We start from the raw sequence: 13,240 nt of genomic DNA, 5'->3' as shown, positions 1-13,240 counted from the left end.
TGGCATGTATATATGACAGTTGCAGTGTCTGGAGGTCATGTGATGACCTTTTATGACCTCCTGACAAGTAAAATCAATGGGGAAGCCAGATTTACTTAACAACTGCAGCGATTTAACGACTGCGACAAGAAAAGCTATGAAATGCAACAAAACTCATTTAACAACTGTTTTGCTTAGCAATGGAAATTTGGGGCTCAATTATAGTCGTAGGTCGAGGACTACCTCTATAATAAAAGAGACTCATCATTTTTATTTAATTGCTGAGACCTTCTCCATCCTATCTATTTGATGTGGAATAAATGTAGTTTATTGAGACAAATGTTTTCTTCACTATCAATACAGTGTGCAATTGTAACTGTAGAGATGCTTCACCTTTATTGAAAGTGGCATGTTCAACCTTAGTTATATATGTTTTTCACTGGCTGTATGTGAATATTACTTACACTCCATCCATTCTCTTCCACAATTTGAACTTACAAACCTTTAGAACATTTAGCTTAGCAGTTTAGCATTTTCTTTTTCACAGCTTGTTTCCCCATGTTTTTGGTGTCCAATTTGTGCTTGATATTGAGAGGATTACTGTACTTATTGATAGGTATGTGACAATTACAGGTTTTCAAATGAATTATTGGGAAGTGTGTTAAAAGATATCTAATAAGGTACTTTGAGTGTGGCTACCATGGAAAAGCAGCTTGTAAACAAATAGGTGACCATCACACCTACAGTAGTGGCCAAAATTGTGGAAAACCTTTTGGGAAAAGTGTACAGTAGAAATGCCACCTTTGGTTAAGTTTCCACCAATTTTTCTTCTAATTTCTTTATAACTATAGTCTTGTTCACTTAATAATACTATTTTACATTGCTTTCTGGACAACCAGTCAACTCTTTGCACCATTACTTTAATTTTATTATGTTTTACAAGCTCACTAAATCAGTGGTTCTCAACCTGTGGGTCGGGACCCCATTTGGGGTCAAACGACCATTTCATGGGGGTCGCCAAACCATACTGTCCACCATTTTGTTCCCTTTTCCCTAGCTGTCCTACTCCCTCTTATTGGTGGCCACACCCACTTGGGGGTCACCACAACATGGGGAACTGTATTATGGGGTCACGGCATTAGAAAGGTTGAGAACCACTGCACTAAATAAAAGAAAAAAAACCCAACCAACTAGATAGTGATCACATAACACACTGACAAATGTCCTCCTCTCAGCTTCAATACATGACATTAATAACTGAATCCTTCTGTGATCTGATTGGCTCATTGCCAAAACAAGATGACACCTGATTGGCTCTCTAAACACTCATGCTCATTGGCTACAATCAGATGAAGGAAACTACCTGATATCAACCTAAGCAAGTTGTGCTTCCTTTTTCTAGTTATTTGGCTATAACTTTTCATAGAATACAGTACAGATAATTGAACAAACTATGTTGCAGTACATTCTTGATTAAATTATCTTTCCACTGATATATAATTTTATGGTGCTACTCTGAAAAAAAGTGGTGTTATTAGCCATCAAACCTCAAAAATACGCTTTTCCCAAAAGGTTTCCACAATTTTGACCACTACTGTACATAATCTCAACTAGGTGATTACAATAAGCTGCATGTGGCTCTTTTTGGAAAGCAGTTCGAAATGATAGATTTGGCAGATTACATCAGCCAAAATACTGTTGGGATACATATTATGTTAACGTTGTACATCAATAAGCATCTGGGCTCAAATTAAGATTCTGGTTCTTATCTTTCAAGCCATAATTAGATTGGGGCCAGGTTATTCCAAAGGCCATCTACTGACTTTCTATTATTTTAAAAACAAGGATATAATTCAGGGCACCCACTGTATTCATCACATGAGGAAATTGTCTAGGTTCCATCATCAAAAGTGAACCAGTTTATTATTTCAGTTTATAAGTCCTTTTTCTCACGGTCCCAGTTTTGGAGGCTTCCTCGGTGATGACCCTCAGCTGGTAAAATTCTCTTCCCAGACAGAAATAGACCAGCTTCTTTTATCTTCTTCCTATTGTTTTGCCCGAAGAATTCTGTAGTTCTGCTCTATTTTTTATGGCTGATTCAAGAAATTGTGTATGTGTATATTGTTAAACATTTGTTTTCCTGAAAGGTGTTCATCTATTGACTGAAAGGCAGGCTTAGCAATCTTATAAGTAAATAAACAAAATAATGCCATTGGGCATCTTGATATTTAATACCTTTCCTTTCTGTCTCTTCCTGAAGTACATGCTTTTAAAGTATCACAGCCACAAAGCCTTTCAGAGGTTGTCTATTCAAGCAAGTAGACATTTGGCCTCTCTTTCCTTTTCTTTTGAAATGCACACCTGAAAGTGTGTTTCAAGCAATTTACCTCTTTCATGTGTTCCTTATTTAATCCAAATAACCATGTGACATGAAAGCTAAAAAGCAAAGTACAGCATAATGCAATTAGTCCGTGTGATGTCTACAGAACATTTTAGAAAGCCCATCTCTTTACAGTGGCCAAGGAACATATCAGATAATTAAAGCTAAAATAAATTTTCCTGTGTTCTACCAAAGACAAAACATTCCTTTTACCATGGCTCTGAATTTCCAAAACAATAATTTATATCTTCTAGACCACCGAAATGTAGCATTCTAAAACAACAGTGGGTTTAACAGAAAAATAAGTCTATTATTTAGCATTGAACATTTAATAAATAATCAAGAATTTTATTGGATTATTTCTTCTCTATCTTTTCATTTCCTGCATTGTACCCCATGATTATTAGGCATGTAAATTAAAATCTGTAGCTTTTTTCTGACTGAATCAATACTAATTTGGGAGTGTGCTTATCTTCTGTCAGGTAAACCTACTTATTAAGAACCAGAAATTGTGAGCCATGTTTTGATGGGAGGCAGAATAAAAGATTTTTTTGACTGACAGGATATTCTGTTTAATCTAACCAACATGATATTTTCTCCCCAAATGCATATAAATTAGAACACACATATTTTGGACAATTTCTTTTTCTGTTGGGACCTGGCTAGCTATCTATGTGGTGATGAAGAAGATCTGTACTGTTGTTAGATTTGTGCAAGGAGGCATAGAATACCGAAAGCCTAATTCCCTTCTCTAGCAGAGACATAAGGAGAAACTAGGAAGCACCTTGGTTATCATATTAAACATTTATTTTCCTTTGGATAGTTATATAAAGCTGTCTTTTTGCTTGTATTACTGAACCCTACTCTTTTCTGCTCATTTTTTAATACCCTGAAAAATAGCCAGTACGGACTTGGCACAACTTATATTGTCTTCATGTATTATTAGTTCAATTTTAAAGATTCTTATACAATAAGGCCTCTCCAATTTCTCAGTTGGGTTTTGGAGAAAGTCCATTTCTTCAAAAATGGCATTTGCTTTTTCATTATTGGAATAGTGACAATGCAGAAAAGATCCCAGCATGAAATTATGCCCCCCAGATAGCTATTTTTTTTTTTATTTACGTAAAGTCAAATAACTGTGATGAGTAGTAAATGGTATTGGACACAAATTGTCCAATACCTTGCATATTGATAGTAACATTGCAGAAATTCTACGTTGGTACACACTGATTGTTCTGTCAAGTAATTAGATTGGGAGTAGAAGTGTTCTTTTCACAGCCTGTTTTAAATTATCAATTGCTGGATTAATCATAATACCTTCCAAACAATACAAAATATATTTAGCTTGCTCTGTCTAATGTTGGCGTAGTTAAATGCAATATAAAACTTTATACAAAAACATGCAAAAATCCATAAGGATTCTGTATGTATATGTCTAATTTTGATATGTTTTCTTTCATTCTCTGGCAGACACTTTCCATTTCCAAGACAGATAATCAACCACAAGGATTAGCAACCAGTGTAAGATGGGGACAGACACCCATCAATCAGTCTACTCCCTGGGATACAGATGAGCCACCAGCTAAACAAATGAGGGAGACTGAAAACCCAGGTATACTTTCAGCCTTATTTACAATTGTGCTGGAGAAAATTGTTCAAAGCAAATTCAGTGTGCTCTTTCCAATTCCACTCTAAATGAGGCTTTATCATGAGTCCTTTTTTAAAAAAATATCACAGCTGGCTTTGCTTTTTAGTTACAAAGACCTCTTCAGGTTACTCCTATCCCATGGGTAATATAAAAGTATTAAGATGCTGCAAGTTTGTTAAAGCTCTTTCTTCTGCCCTTTCTGTTCCTATTTATTCTGTGCCAGAATAATAATAATAATAAATCCCATTGCATAATACTTGTTAGGTTTTTTAGGTTAAAGTCCTTTGGTTGTGGTGTTATTATAGATGCGTTTAATACATAAAGTCTCTTTTTGTGTCCAGAGCCACCTGAAACATTTTCCAGCTTCCTGACACATACATTGTGCAGCTACGCCTGGCGCCTAATTATAATCTCTTTGTAGTGGCTGGAACATGGTTATTATACATACTGAGTGTTTGTCAGGGAGCCACAAAACACATTGGAGAAAGAGGTTAATTTTCTTGGAAGCAGAAAATTACAGAAAATATACTGTCTTGCACGTTGATCAGGATTTTTAATGCTGGTGCTTTTCTGCCATATTACATTATTTACTGCTTTGCACTTACCATTTTGGACTGATGTCAATCCATCCCTCTCGTTATAAGGGAGGAGGGGACAGACTCAACAGAATCACATTTGCAGAGGGAGTTGTTTTGGGGACTTGACCTTTTGCAAAAATTGTTCTTATTGCTAGCTTTCCTTTTTCCAGGTACAGCTCCATGGGTTACAACAGTTGCAGCAGGTAGCCAACCAACTCTTATAACTCATTCTTATGGGATGAATCAGCCACCGACCTTCAGCCCAGCAGTCAACGTCCAAGCCCCTGTTATTGGAGTCACACCCTCACTCCCTCCACATGTTACCCCCCAGCTTCCATTAATGCCAGCTCATTACCAGCTTCCGCAGCAGCCTTCACGGCCTCTCAGTAACATGGTTGTGAATCTGCAAAGCCAGCCTTTGTACACAAACAGTCAGCCCATTACTATGTCTTCTATGACTGGGGTTGGTCAGGTGACTCACCCAGGCCATGGGGCAGTAGGGAATGGTCACATGACTTGTCCTATCCTGCCTCCACCACCACCTGCTTTGCCTTCAGCTGCCCTACCTAATAGTGTTCCAGCCACCAATGGGCAGGCTGCTCCTCAGCTTCCTCCTAACCCGACGGGCAATCAGGACAACACAAATGGGGTGCAGATGCTACGGACTGTTGGTGTGGGGAAATACGAATTTACAGATCCCTGGCATCCAAAAGGTAAGTCAGCCCAAACTCTTCACATTTTTGGTGATCGGTACCTTCAAGGATATGTCCACTTTGTGGAGGGTAATAGATAGTAATATTGAAGTTCTGCCAGCAGCCTGAACAAGAGGAAGTCCTGCCAATTAAAGCATCTATCATGCTGACAGTCTTGTACCAGCACTCTGGCATCTGCTTATTTGCCTTGTATCTAAGGTAGCTTTTCATGAATTAAAGATGATAAACTGGCTTTTCCAAGGAGACGGGGGGGGGGGGAAATGTGCTTATTTTGGTACTGAATGACACTTTCCAAAGTATCTTAAATAAGTAGAGATTCACCAATTAAAGCACCTGAGACTGCTGTTGCTCTTTGCCATGGATTTTCTTTTATTTCTCTTGAGAAGCACTTTCTTATAAGTCACACCACCATATTTCTGGCTTTTGTTGTGCTTTTTGAGATGCCATTTCATATGAAGTGTCAGAATTTTTCTCTTTTTAACATTTAGAAGATTTTGGTTGATGTTCCAATCAGCTCTGGGTACTAGATAGATTAATCAGCCTGGGAAAAAAAAGAATATTGACATCCCATGGTTTTGCCAATCAGAGAGGGCATCACATAGCATAGTTGAAATGAACCTATGTGAAACTACCACACTCTCTGTGCCTAACAGCAGCAGGATGGGAAAGTCTCCTAGTGCAAAGAATTAGGTTTGCATCCAATCTTGTTTGGATTGACCCTAGGAAATCAAGAGGGCAAGGAATCAGCAAATGGGCAAAATCAAATCAGATTTATATGCTGTGTGTGTGTGGTAACCCTTTGCTCTGTCCCAAATGGATCAACTTCTGGATGTAGGCCAATTTTAAATCTGTCAAGGGGAAAAGTATACAGGTGCCAACACACTATTTGGAGATGGAAAGATCGTGTTGTGTGTGTCCATGTATATGTGAGATTATTGTGGGTGTGGGTGCTGTACCACTAAAAAATATATCTAACAATGTGAAAGACAAGTAATTTCTCCTTTTAAAAATATAAAGAGCCAGATATTTAAATTAATTTTTTAAAGTTTAGACCCTTATATTGAGGGTTTTTATGGATACATGAGAATATTGTATTTACTGGCAAGTTCTTCATTGTAGTTTTTAAGCTTTTAAAGATTATTTTTAGTAGAAAAAAGCAGGAAAGTTAATAAGATTGAAAAACTATCTCAACAGTTCATAAGAGAGGATCTTTCAAATATTAAAATGCCTTGCTGACAAAATTCAAATGCTAATATATAATTCATGAAAACTGTTCCTGAGCATCAGAATAATTCCATTTTTTTCTGGAGACTGTTCTTAAAAAATTGACAGAAATACAAAGATTTAAGATTCATGTTTTGGAACCATTTTAAGCTAGTTTTCCTCTTCTAGGTTCTTGGGCTAAGCTTACCAAAATGAGATGAGCCCTTTCTGTCAGAAGGTCTAAAACAGACATTTTCATCCTTCCAATCCATACCTAGATGGTGTCCCATACGGTGAAATGGAGCCAATATTCACTTTAACCAACGACAGTTTTAGCTTTATCTATGGTCATAAATTATAGGGCAGGTGACTGTTTTCTCATGAATTATATTTTACTAGCTTCCTTGTTTATAGTCATCCCCATCTATTTTCCCTCATTTAATAGTAAAGAGAGATTGAAGAATTCATATACCAATGCCTGAAAGCAAAAGTAATTTATATATTTATTTATTGAAGGATTCATTTCCTTTCCTCCTTAAAAGCATGTACTTTGAAGCTATAATTGCACTTGTCAGATTTAACATCAAACAAGTAAATTTATAATCTAGTTAAATAAGAAGAAATCTTCAATTTCATAACTGGGCTCTATACTTAAGCCATGTTTAGAATGAAAACCTTAATATAAATTATCTTGAATTCATAAAGAGAGTAGTTTAATATCCCGCCTTGGTGTTTTGCATTTTTCAGTTCTGATTAATTTCAGATTTGTATGTGACTCACTGCATGTTCTCCACAAAGGGGAGAGTTACGGTTTAAGGATACAAACAAAAATGTTTCCGCTAATTTTTAGAGATTTTCTCCTTTATTTGGGATGAATTCCATTATGCATTATAAGGAAGTTTGACTTTTTTCATAGTCTTTCAGTTATTATTCTCCCATCTCATATAGAAAAGCAAGCTTCCCTATTTTATCATTTGACAGTCTACTCCAGTATAGTACAGCTGATTTGCAATTTCTCAAAAGAATATGTCTTGCCAGTCAAAACGTGAGATATTGATGTTTTATACATTATTAGGGAACTGATTTAAAATTGCACATTTTGTTTTTCCTAATTATGTTTCATTCAGAAGAGTTGTATTCCTGTAGGATCTCCACTAGAATGCACTCAAGTATTTTTGTCATAAGCTATTTCTATTTTATAATAGAATATTTGTTTATAAGTAAACAAATACATTGCAAATAATATCAGCGCAAAACAGAAGAATTTACTGGATATCCCATTTGCAATAGGTCAGTGTTTTTCCATTGAAAAGTGGAACTTAAGCTTTTTTGTTTCATCTAATTTGCTTCAAATATTCTTTATTATCAGAATATATGTGAGTTGAGAATTTAATTGGTTTCTTAGTGATGGTGCGAAGTATTTTTAGATATGTTAAGTATTTAAATGTTTAGGCTTGCTACATTATTTTAACAATATTTTCCTATTATATATATTAGGAAATTAGAATTGTATTGATGCAATTATTGGAATATTTACTTATTTCTCTCCTTTATAAAATGCTTAAAAGTTATTTCTCAATGATGCTCAGTTTTTTTATACCACCACCACTAGAAAATGCTAAAGGTAAAGTAAAAGCAGCTTTATGTGACTTGAACTAATATTTATGCTCCTAAAAAGAGATTCTGCCATCACTAACTGCATGGAAAATTAAGCCCAGTTTTCTTTGTTTTCTGAAGTTGCCTGAAAACTAGAGAGACTGAGAAAAAACATTGGGTTAATATCATTGGGGCCTGTAGAATATTGTGTCACAAAATCTTTCAGGTGCCGTAGAGATAGATTTTTAAGTTTCTACCATTTTGTGCCTCTATTTTAAATGTAATTTATCCCACTGTTAGATAACAACATTAGATAAAATTATGTTTCAATTCCCACTAAAATTAGACTAATCGGCTGCTCTAGGGAATTATTTAATAAGCTGAATAATTTTAAGGACAGTACTTGAAGCATTTTTTTCAAAACTGTGAGGAAATGCAATAGTTCACATACAGTGTGCTTAGAAATTATTAATCAAACACTTGTATGAGCTGCTAAAATCAAACTGGTGATTCCTTCAGATATGTTTGACTGTTTGTCTATTTCGTCTTAATGGGCAACATCATTAGGATCATAGTTCTTTCCTATTACATTAAATATTCTGTCCCGAATGAAGCTTACATTTGTGTTGTGAGAATAACTCATTTTTCCAACAGAACAACAAAAAGCTGGAATCTAGTGGTTAATATTTGATACATAGTATATTCCCAGCAACCCTGTAAGTCTCTCCTCCAAAAACTCACATTTCATTTTACCAACCATGAAAATATCCTTTAGAAAGGAAAACGTTCAGTTATCTATTGTGTGTATGTGTTGTTTGTATGGAAGAACTTTTGGATACATATATAATCCTCTTCAAGAACCTTCTGAGTTGAGTGGTGTACAGGTACTGCTTGCTTACCAACTGCCTTGTTTAGCAACCATTAAAAGTTACATCAGTTGCATTAGTGTAGAAAAAGCAACTCCGTCACCAATTCTTCCCTTTACGACTGTTGTGGTGCCCCACAGTTATACTATCACCATTTAGGCGTTTCGTAACCAGTGTACATTGACAATTGTTGGAGGGTCTTGGAAACTCTTTTGCTAAATATTTTTGTAACTCATGTAATTGTAAACTTATCAATGTTTTTAACACTTTGGGGATTTTCTTTAGATTTTATTAGCTGCCCTGAATATTCTCTGCTGTGGAAAAATGGAGAATCTATCAAATAAACTAGAGCGGGAGTGTTCCTTTGTACTTCTTTTTGTTTCCAATTGCTCCATCAAGTAGGTTTCAGCTGTTTTTTTCTTTAACATCTACATAAGAGGCTGGAGGTCTCCAATCTTTTTTGCCTCAGTGCTTAGTTTAACATTTTGGTTTATTGTCCACCTATATAAATGGTTATGGTTTTCTTTTAGGGAGAGGGAGGGAGGGAGGGAGGGGAAAGCATGGCCACTATTTTCTTCATTTTTGTAGTGGTCCCCAAACAATAAATTAGCTGGTGAGCGGTATCATCTAGACCAGGGGTAGGCAACCTTGGCTCTTTTATGACTCGTGGACTTCAACTCCCAAAATTCCTGAGCCAGCTAGACTGAAGACCACTATGATAGGCAGCTATATAGGTTACTCTCTATGATGAGAATAGCTTTATCTGTTGAATATAAATAGTGCAGATGGCAAAGTTCACTTGTCTTTTTTTAATACGAATTTTATCTAAATTGACGTATCTTTGCATAAATAGGAAGGAAAGTACTGTGGGAGGCAGCTAGACCCAATGATCATTTAATGCAGAGGTCCCCAACCTTTTGAGCACCAGGGACCAGTTCCATGGAGAGAGGTTTTTTCTGCGGACTGGAGGGGATTTGGTTTCATGTAGTGCCTGCATCCCGCTAATGGGGCTTTGCTTGTTTGCGCGGACCAGTTTCTGGCATGCCTTGGCCCGGTGCCAGTCCATGGACCGAGGGTTGGGTACCCCTGATTTAATGCATGTAAACTGTTGGTTATAAATAATAATAAATAGAGAGAGAGGGCGCAAAAAGAGGAATACAGATGGCTCTCCAGACCTTGGCAGACAGGGCCAGAGATTAAAACCTCTTTGCTTCTTACCTATTTTAGCAACTGAAATAATTTATATATACTTCTTAAATTAAAAAAATCCCTTCTTAAAATAGATTCTCCAATGTCCATGTTACCTGTAAACCAGTTCCATATGCATATTCCCATTTTAAATTCCAAGAACATTTCAATCATAAACATTTTATTTGGTTCCTCATCTCTTGAAGCACCACAAGCTGGGTATATTCACATTTCTGACCCAGTGAATTGCAGGCTCTTGCTACATCATTAGCTCACTATATTTTCTTGGTATTTTTTTTTAGTGTTTGTGTGTGTGTGTGTGTGTGTGTTTGTGACATAAAATCTCCAGAGGTGGGGATTAATTTAAATAACTGAAACTGTGATGGTAGGTAGTTGACAGACTGCCAATAAAAGAGCGGTTCAGTTGAATGCTTTGTTAGCTTCTGGAATGAAAAAGCAAAGATGGCACTAGAGAAGATTGCTCCTGAGCATCCTCTGCTCCTGCCAAATCTCTGAGGAGTTCTGGATGATCAAGAGGGTAAAGAGATGCCTGGGGCATTGTTGGTGGAGGATAAGAAGCGTGCATGATTAGATATGAGCATGAGCTCAAATTGAAGCCAACTTTATGGCAGCAAAGCAAAATTACGTCTTTGCTTTATTGCAGCTGAGGAATGCCAACCAACTGAACCATTTAGAGGTGCACTCCCTACTTGGAAGAGATAGTCTGGATGGCAAGTTGTGATTAATTGGCTGATCCTTTTATGGATCAAATTGCTTGCATTCACTTTGACAGCTGGATAGACAGGGTCCACTGAGATATCAGAGGTAGCATCCTGTGATGTTATCTGAGATTTTTGATCCTGTGCATACAGAAGAAGTAGACAAGGTTTTTAGCTTTGCCACTTGTGGACCTGACCTTTGTTCTCTTGGCTGGTTAAAGTGTCGGGAAGGATTGTTATTATGTGTTAGGTTTTTATTGTATTCTATTTTGTTCTCTCCACACACTCTACCACCCAACACTCTGCTGTGCTGCCTCATCATGGTAGGGGAGAGAGGATAGATTTGGGAAGGATGAGCAAAGAATGCTGGGAATGCATAGCAAAAGAATATAACTTCAGTAGGGTCACCCAAGTCATTTCAGTTGCCCAGCTAAAGCAAGCAGGCATCTGTATTGGGCAAAAGCAATACAGGTCAGCGGTTCAAATCTCACCGGCTCAAGGTTGACTCAGCCTTCCATCCTTCCAAGGTAGGAAAAATGAGGACTCAGATTGTTGGGGGCAATGTAAAAATATATATATACATTGCTTACTGGTGTACACCGCTTAGAGAGTGCTTGCACTTAAAGCGGTATATAAGTCTCATAAATAAATAAATATAGGAAGATACTGGAGACAGATAACTGATGTTTACATGTAGGAAAAGAAAATCTGAAGCTGCAAAGACAAAGAACATAGCTTATAAGAAGCATAAACATGGGAATGCTCACCACAGTGAAAGATTTAACAGAATAACAGAGTTGGAAGGGACCTTGGAGGTCTTCTAGTGCAACCCCTGATCAAATAGGAGACCTGTGTGATTTCAGACAAATGGTTGTCCAATCTCTTCTTATAAATCTCCAGTGATGGAGCACGCACAACTTCTGAAGACAAGCCATTCCACTGATTGATTGTTCCAACTGTGAAGTCATTTCTCCTATAAGTTAAATATATTTATAAAATAAATAAAATTTAATTTCAATGAAACTCCAACAGACTTTGAGCACACAAAAATAAAGAGCAACATAACAACAAAATATGGTAAATTAGACCAAACAAATTAGATGAATAGGTACAAAGTAATTGCAAGAGGGCCAGACAACACCATAAAACGTAGAACATCACAAACAAGCGAGTTCCATCCATCTTACACCAATATCTGAAAAACAGCCAGATTTTCAAGTCCATCTATTATTAGAGTAGAACCATATGGGTCTTGGGGTGGGTCATTCCAGAGGGCATACAGCATTACACAGAAAGTGGAGGAGGAGCCTGGTGGTGCAGTGTTTAAGGTGCAATATTGCAGGCAAACTCTGCCCGCAGCCTAGAGTTTGATCCTGGCAGGGCTCAAGGTTAGCTCAGCCTTCCATCCTTTCAAGGTCAGTAAAATGAAGACCCAAATTGTTGGGGGCAATATGCAAATAATACTTAACATTGTAAACTGCCCACAGAATGGTATAAATGTGGTGGCTTATAAGCCTAAATGCTATTGCTATTATTGCTAAGGTGCACTTCCTAGGTACTGAAAGTCACTGTTTAATTGAGGGGAGCAAAAAACAAGCCTGCTCTATCAATCTGTAACAGTCAGGCATACATCACTGGAGTCCAATGAGCCATCGAATAATTAATTTATGCTTATAGAAAGATGAAATGAAATAAATACATGTTGACATCTTAGGCATCATTAAATTGAAATGTACTGGAATTAGGCACTTGAAATCAGAAGATCACACTGTTTGCTACCCAGCACATAAAAAAAACAAAGAATCTGTTGATTTTGTAGTCAAGAAATACTGTGTCAAGGTAATGATTTAGAAGCTATCTGTATAATGTGAGATGAATGATATAATGTTAGGAATGACTCATCAGGGGTCTGTATCCCTTTAAGAGCCTGAGTATAAAAGGGAAGGCTTTTGCTGCTGTGTTATCTCTCATCCCTTTCCTTTTGTAATTGCTGTGTGTTGAAGTTTGCTGAGTCATCATGTATTTTGTTCCTAGTGTATGTGGATAGCGTGTGATATAAATCACATTTAATACAAACCACTGTTTGCTGTATTTACTCCTGGGTTACCTCAGCATAATAAGACTGTGCATGCTCTGACATACTGTAAATAGCAAGAACAGTTCTTGACTTCAGTGTGAGTCAGTGACCAAATTATATCAATTAGTTGTCCCATATGATGATTAGTGTTTTATGCTCCATGCCTTAATATAGAAGATATTTTATAAGGAATTTTATGATCAAGTACAATTTGAAATTGATTGTCCTGTGTCACTTTTTGCCTTTTTACACCATTAGAGTCCTTTGTGATGGAGCATTTCATGCATTCCGTC

General features: G+C 36.8%; 1 protein-coding gene across 2 annotated transcripts in view; it reads left to right on the top strand.

Moving 5' to 3' along the window:
* The first annotated feature begins 3,706 nt into the window (after window positions 1–3,706).
* The window catches only part of KLHL29 (kelch like family member 29), a 155,599-nt gene continuing 146,065 nt past the window's right edge, over window positions 3,707–13,240 (top strand). The window contains exons 1-2 of one of the 2 annotated variants that reach the window (XM_039345891.1): window positions 3,707–3,971; window positions 4,756–5,298. In XM_039345891.1, the coding sequence (XP_039201825.1) occupies window positions 3,785–3,971; window positions 4,756–5,298 (730 nt within the window). In that variant the 5' untranslated portion in view covers window positions 3,707–3,784. The remainder of the gene's footprint in view (window positions 3,972–4,755; window positions 5,299–13,240) is intronic. The other variant, XM_039345890.1, reaches the window with a different exon arrangement.

The sequence above is a fragment of the Crotalus tigris genome, unplaced genomic scaffold (genome assembly GCF_016545835.1).
Source record: "Crotalus tigris isolate CLP2741 ecotype Arizona unplaced genomic scaffold, ASM1654583v1 scf7180000017980.1470182205:1502881, whole genome shotgun sequence".
NCBI lineage: Eukaryota > Metazoa > Chordata > Lepidosauria > Squamata > Viperidae > Crotalus > Crotalus tigris.
This window is presented reverse-complemented; position numbering and strand designations above follow the sequence as displayed.